At 38.1% G+C, this 7,606-nt stretch overlaps 1 protein-coding gene across 1 annotated transcript in view; it reads left to right on the top strand.

Annotated features, from left to right (window-relative positions):
- LOC103505099 (zinc finger protein 568-like) overlaps positions 1-6,246 on the top strand; it is an 11,930-nt gene extending 5,684 nt beyond the window's left edge. Inside the window, exons 4-7 of the mRNA XM_008469407.2 lie at positions 4,470-4,620; positions 4,907-5,046; positions 5,581-5,818; positions 6,038-6,246. Coding sequence (XP_008467629.2) covers positions 4,470-4,620; positions 4,907-5,046; positions 5,581-5,818; positions 6,038-6,246 — 738 coding nt within the window. The remainder of the gene's footprint in view (positions 1-4,469; positions 4,621-4,906; positions 5,047-5,580; positions 5,819-6,037) is intronic.
- The last annotated feature ends 1,360 nt before the right edge of the window (positions 6,247-7,606 follow it).

The raw sequence follows: 7,606 nt of genomic DNA, 5'->3' as shown, positions 1-7,606 counted from the left end.
TTAAGGCCAAGTCTGCATTCCCAGTTTTTCGTGTCTGCTGAAAATGCTGAATCTCAATTCCTTCAACCTTCTCTCAATGGTTGTCGGATCAAGCTAAAGAAACGGGTTTAAATATCCGTTTGAGGGTACCCTGATTAGCCCAAAGTGGTTATTAGCCCATGGTCTGTGTGTACACGTGTACGCGCGCTTAAATCCCCCCCAAAGAATATTCTCTCGTTACTCGGGATGCTACTTATCTTACGCTCTATCTCTTCCCAGAAAGCATCTTTCTCGTCGTCATCGCACTCTACCTGTGGAGCATATATGCAATCACTATGTTCAGGTCCATACCCTCTAGTTCTAACTTTATACTCAACACTCTATCACCTATCACTTACTCTATTCACCTGTATCACTTTTGCTTTCATGTCCTTATCTAAAACTATACCTACTCCATTTCCCCCTCTATTATTTGCACTACGATAAATTAATTTACACCCCTCTCCTAGCTCTCTTGATTTATCTAGTTTCCTGTGTTTTTTTTTTTTTTACACCCCTCCACCTTTTTTTACACCCCTACACCCCCAGAATTTACACCTTTTCCTTTTTTTTTTTTTTTTTTTTTTTTACACCCCTCCACCTTTTTTTACACCCCTAGAATTTACACCCCTCCATCTAGTTTCCTGAACACACAAAATTTTAATTTTCCTTCTTGCCATAAGATCTATTTCCCTACCCCTCCCTATCATTGACCCCACATTTAAAGTACCTATTCTCACTTTTACCTGTGCACAACCCAGTGGCCCACGGACTATCAACCTAAACAATAGAAAGTAAAAATCGTAGGAACCTTATGAAATTGTTGTATTTTTTTATTTTAGATGAGGGGGGTAACCACACTGGAAGCAACATAGACCTGAACAAGTTATCTGCAAAATCATTGGGAGCTTCCAAAGACAAACCAGAATGGAAATGTACTCTGTGTGGTTCTGTATTCAAAACTATACCCTTGTTTGCCAAACACCTACATGGGCATTATACTACCTCTGTAAGTGAAACATGATTCATGTTCATCAGGGTCCAAGTACCAATTACCTTATTCTTAATCTACCCCTTAAGCTGTACGCGCGCGTGTGTGTGTGTGTGTGTGTGTGTTTTATGCATATTTTAATTTATTCTACATATTTCAGGCTAGTGAGTATTGTCACCAATGCAAGAGTGTGTTCAGCGGACGCAAAACCTATCTGAAACATTGGTGTCTAAATCCCAAAAATCAGGGTTCTCTGCCTCAAGAGGTAGTGAAGCCGAAAACTAAAATGATCCGGCGGGGTTTTTCAAAGGAAACTTCAGGTAAAAAATTGTATGTCTAGTTCTTATTTGTCCGAATTTTGGACAGAACCTTAGCCGGTATTTATTTTGGGTCTTATTGCGTACAATAAATGGAGCGGTTGCATTTGGGTAAAAATTATGAATAAAAGTCAACCTACGTTTAAAGTTGTAGAAAATCCAAATCTGAGATCAAATAGTCCGATTTATGCCGAAAAAAACTTCGACTCCGCTGGAAATCGAACCCGGGACCTCCGGCGTGAAAGCCTAGTGTGATACTCACTCGGCCACGGAGGTTGCTAAAAATATTTGTCCTTCTATCTGTTATCTTAGGAACAGATACATCAGGACATCTGACATGTGACTTTTGCTTGGCACATTTTGACAATGAGGCTGGATTTCATCTTCACAAAAAACAACATGCGGAGGCTAACATTATCCAAGATACAAATGTTCTTTGCGATCATTGTGGCAAAGCCTATGAGTCTTTGACCAGTTTGGAAAAACATGTTGCGAAAATTCATGTCAACACTAAGGTTAGTGATCAACATTTTCGATTGAACTTTTTTTTACATTTTAAAATAAAACCAATATTTTTCGTGTTGTAGGAACATCAAAAATATCAAAGATGTTGATAACGTCTACCTAAACGTCTACGAAAGTGAAATTCTAAGTGAAAATTAGTCTACAGAAATTGTTTTTCGAGTTTTAGCCCCTCATCCTCAAATTTTAAGCACTTCACATTATTTATTTTTGAAGGTCACTTGCGGGGAACCTTTGTGCCATAAACAGTTCGAAACCCAGGACCAATTGTTACTTCATATCCAACGTCACAAGGACAACAAGATCACTTACTCTCAGCCTGGTAGCTATCCGTGCACCTACTGTGGTAAAACGTTTAGCCTCAAGAAATACCGCACCAATCACATAATCATCAAACACACTGCGGACTACAAATATTCGTGCCCTATTTGTCCCAAGAAATTCAAAGTGAAAACTTACCTCAACTCACATATGAAACACAAGCATGGTAATCAGCCCAAAGTTAGACGACAGACGAACAGGTAGGACACTTGCTTTTTGCGTCCCATTGCAAATTCAAAGGTTGTAATTCCTGAATTATTTGAAAATTTCCCTTTCAAAATTTTAGATTTATGTAAAGTTCTAGAGATGGGAAAAGGCCTATGACCCAAAATCACCATCAAATTCAATCAAATCATGAATTATTTGTGGTGAAGCAACAAAGCCTCTTCACAACTTTGTGGGTATCACATTATTACAAGTCTTTCATCTATTAAATCATATTTATCATTGCTGATTTCTTTAACTTGTAATTTGTAATACCGCCTCTGGTACCTACTCGATTGAAGTAGCCATACTTAATTGTCCTCACCCCGAACTCCTAGCACAGAGCCGAATTTATCTGAAACGTTCAGAGCAAAAATCGGTCCCGTTCAATTCTGGGGCCCCCAATTTGAACTTGCGACGTGCTACGACTTGAACAAATACCAAATGTCATCAAAATCGGACCAGGCCATTACGAGTTATAGTGGAACAATTAAACATCTAAACCAAATGCAAAACATTGACCTTCGCTTCGTTCGGTCAATTATACTTATACATTTCCTCCCTCTACAGGTATAGCTGTCATCTGTGTAAGCGTTGGTTCGTCAAGAAAACCAGTCTCCGGAAGCATATTGAATCTCATTCGGTTACCGTATCTTATGCTTGTTCTTTCTGTCCTAAAACCGTCATACGAAGATCTTATATGATACGTCATCTGTCCTCCGTTCATGCTGACAAGAAACATGTGTGGAATAGTGATGAATATTTCAAACAACTCATGGTTATCAAAGATCTGAGTGATAAGACCCCGAAACCGGATTTGTTGAACAAAATTGGGAAAAATCAACTAGAGAACCAAAATAAAGACCTTGAAAATTTAGAGAACGCAAATGGAAAATTTGGAAATTTAGAGAACCAAAATCAAGCTCACTTAAACGTTCTAGATTCTGAAGACAATCTTCTGACCGAAGATCCAATGAAATTATTCGATCTCAACACGGAATCGAATCCCAACACTGCCATTCCGAGACAAGTACGCGAAATACCATTGGATAGCATAACAAACTTCGACCTTTCCGTGTTCTATAATGATCACAGTGTAGAGTTACCTTGTCCTCTTACTTCGAGCACGAGTACGTTACATACTTGTGCAATGTCTTCGTTGTGTCCAAATATCTCTAAAGGTAAGAAATGCCTCTTTTTCCCTTTAAGGCGCTTTAACACTACTGACAGTAGGTCGTTCCCATCGAAAAAAGTAAATAATAAGTAAACACCTATTTACTTTTTACTTCCATTTTATTTTAATTACATACATAGTCTGTAGTCCGTACGTATGTACATGATACAACTCAAGAACGGTTTGTCTTAGAGCGATGGAATTGTGTAAGTGTATGCTTTACTACCATGTTCAAAGGAAGCAACTGTGTAGGAATTTCGTTTCAAGATATTGTGTTTATTGTTTGTTATAGAGAGCGATATGGTGAACAATACATTTGCAATGACCACAGCAGCAAATACCACATTACCGCTCACTAATTCCCATCTCATAGCTGATAGCCTAGTATTACCTTTGCAGACCATACAGACTTCAGACATTCGAGTCTCGGCACCTCTATACAAAACTTTACCAGGTAGGTACTAAATCTCTATCTTTTCCTTTTCTTTTCAAAAATTTGCTTGCAGTGCTAAAAATGTGAACTAGGCTATGCGTATGCATGCTCTTACCGTTGAATGTTTTAGCGCAGATTGTTAAAATTCATATTATTTATGTTTCAGTGATAGATATGCAAGAATCTTATCCTTCTGAGAATTTCATGTACGTAGTTCTAGATCTTCCGCCTTCATGTCACGGTTCATCTAGAACTGACGTGGTCACCATAGAGACGGCTCCTCGCTCGTCCAATGTACATATTGCTCCCGCTAACGAAACATAGCTCTCGCAAACGTTCGCTCCGGGCGAATTTTAAAAAAAAAAAAAAAAAAAAAAAATAAAAATAAAATAAAATAAAATTTTCAAATAGGTACCTTTTTTTCGAAATCCGAGAGGTGGGAGGACAATTATCAAAATCTCAATAAATTCCATGTAACTTGCGTTTCAGAGCAGTAAACCCCAACTGTTAAAAGAGAAGAAAAACACCCAAATCATAAATCTAAATGGAAGCATGTCCAGCTCTGATAATATGCTCAATGCGAATTGTGAACAAACCGGTTTGCCTGGTTTGGTGCCCTCCTCTACTAGTCTCAATTTAGGTAAAGTAATATTTCTCCTCGAAAAAATCTCAGCAAATGCTGAATTGGGGTCTAAGTACAGGGTGTCCCAGAATTTGTGCTCACTTCATTTTTTATTATTATTATTATTATTTTTAATTTATAAATAAATATAAAATGAAGTGAGCACAAATTCTCTGAAATATAATATTGTAAAAAAAAACACATTTCTTTGATTTTTGATGCACAAGTTTTGGGAATACATATATATATTTTTGGACTTGGTCCGCTCTGCCTTTTACCCATTCAAATATTGCTTGTCTTTCAGGTGATGAACTTCAAGTCATGTCTGATCTCAATTTTCCTTACATCAGCCTCCTCAATTCTGTTCCCATCTTATGCTTTGACCCAATGGCAACAAAAACCACAGGATCGGCCAATTTCAAACCTAACCTAGAAACCAAACAGGTAAATTATTATTATTTGGGGTCGAGTTTACTGACACACATCACATGCCTTCAGTCACACTCCATTAGTCAATTTACCCTTGAATTAAGTTGCAATAGTGACCTATAGGAAGGAAAGTAATGTAGTCTGGTAAAATTTTCGATGGTCAATTTTTAGTACCAAAACACGTTTTGAGGTACCTAGAGAGCCTAAATCCAAAGTTTCAGCCATTAGTGTGTGTGTACTTTTCATTAACATCGGAGTAACCGTTTGCTGTGTTTCGACCTAATTTGACAGTTTTCGACCGCTTTTTGTCGGTTTTCAGTTGTAATGGCTAAGTAATTAGAGATATTGAAAAAAATATGATACATACCTAAAACACCCAAACAAGCATAATTCAGTAGGATAAGGAAAGTCTTGGGACGTTCACACCAGATTTCCCCCCCCCTCAGATATTTTGGGGGTTTGTGCAACCAAACAACCTACACATCAGCCGCCGCTGGTATACATTGTTGTCATCTAGTAATTGACTGAACACATTTTTGCGTTTCCCAGATGTTGGCGTGTGAAATTTGCGGCAAAAAGTTCGACAAAGCCGTCAACATCGTGCGACATTTGAAGAAGCACGCGGGAGAGTTTCACTGTACCCGTTGCGGCAAGGTATTCGCGCGGAAAGAAACACTACAAGTGCATGAGTGTGTAGACTTGCTGTACAACTGTGACCAGTGCTTAGCCACGTTCACCCATGTTAAGTTGTTTCGAGAACACAAGAGGGATCATCATAGACGCAAAGGTAAAAGCTTGTTATGATCAATCGAATTAATTGATAATGATAACATTAGGAGGTGTTTGTTTGTGTGCAAGCCTACTCAGCAACGGGAACTACTTTTTTACTTCAGTAGGTCCAAATTTTCAAAGTCAGGAAATGGGTGGAAATGTCCGTTTTGGGGTCCGTTAGCCCCCAAGCTAACTAGGCTGGTACTTTAATGATTAAATTATTTTCATTTTGCAGGGAAATACTCCCTAGACTCATTATCCTGTGGTCAATGTTCTCACCAGAGTGATAGCATGGCGAACTTTATCAAACACATACGAAGTCACGACATGAAAGAGATGAGGACATCACAAGTCATCAAGTGCTCCATATGTGGACAGAGTTTTACTCGAGCCCGTGTTTTCTACTCAAAACATTTAAGAACTCATGAGGTAATGCTTAATTAATTGTTGGAGTAATGTTAACTTTTTCTTAATAAATAGAAACTGACAACTTTTGAGGCTCTAAATCGGGTTTTTCACACCTATCATGATTTTTCCCATCTCGGATATAAAAAGTGATCATTCTGTAAAATGCTACATATTTTTCGGAAAAACAGTAGCTCATAAGCTCATATGTCTATGTCTTAATCTTTTCCAAGGCGCTATAAAAAATTAACACGCCTATTTTTACTTTCTATTATTAAACAGCGAAGCTATACTAGTAATGAGAAAGTATTGCGATCGGACCAAATTTTCAAGATCGGGAAACGGGTTTGACGTGGTCACCATAGAGACGGCTCCTCGCTCGTCCAATGTACCTATTGCTCCCGCTAACGAAACATAGCTCTCGCAAACGTTCGCTGTCAAAAAAGGTACTTTTTTTGCACTGTAGTGCAACATATTCACATTTTTACTTTCTATGACTAAAGCATAGCGAAGAGATGCTATACCTACTTTAGTGATAGAAGTATAGCTATTCCGACGGTCGTCCAAAACCGGTGTGTGTGCAAGTAGCCATAGGTAGTTATTAGATAGGTAACTTCTTGTTTGGACAAATTTAAGAAAACCGATAAAATCTGTTTCGAAAGAGAAGAAGACAAAGGAGGAGGAGAAGGAGGAGGAGAAGAAGAAGAAGAAGAAGAAGAAGAAGAAGAAGAAGAAGAAGAAGAAGAAGAAGAAGAAGAAGAAGATGGGTCAGTCACGTGTCACGTAGCATCGAAATAAAATATGTAGGTATAGCGAAGCTATACTAGCAACGAGAAAGTATTACAAAGGGTCCAAATTTTCAAAATCGGAAAATGGTTGGAAATATCCGTTTTGGGACCCCCTGATGTCAAAAAAGTGATTTTTTTATGTCAGAAAAACAAATGAAGGACAAGCTGCGTGAGCTATTCAAAAATTTAATCAATGTAGGTCCTTTTTATTAAAATACCTACATACCTCCTTTATTATGAGTATTAGTTTTTAATGTTATTATAAGTTTCAATTGTAAAAATGGGATTTCCCGTAAGTTTATACAAATAAATTAATGTAAGATAAAGTCGTGGGATGTTCACACTAGATTTTTGATCGAAAAATATTCAGTAGTTCCAAAACTTTTTGAACGCTCTGTATATGTTACGGGAAACCCCCGACGAGCGGCTAAACCTAGGATTTCCCGTTGAAACCTATCTATTCTATTTATTATGGGCCTGGTTGCTCCTTTCCCGAGAGAGGGTATGCAATTAACACTGCGACCTTTGTAGATCTATTGTGACCAGTACTTTTCCCCTGCCCAAGCTGCTATCCCCAGGCCTTGGTGGAACCTAGAAGCACCCTCACTGGT

Source organism: Diaphorina citri, unplaced genomic scaffold (genome assembly GCF_000475195.1).
Source record: "Diaphorina citri unplaced genomic scaffold, Diaci psyllid genome assembly version 1.1 scaffold150, whole genome shotgun sequence".
NCBI classification, from domain to species: domain Eukaryota; kingdom Metazoa; phylum Arthropoda; class Insecta; order Hemiptera; family Psyllidae; genus Diaphorina; species Diaphorina citri.
Note: the sequence above shows the minus strand (reverse complement) of the source record. Positions and strands in the feature narration are given on the sequence as shown.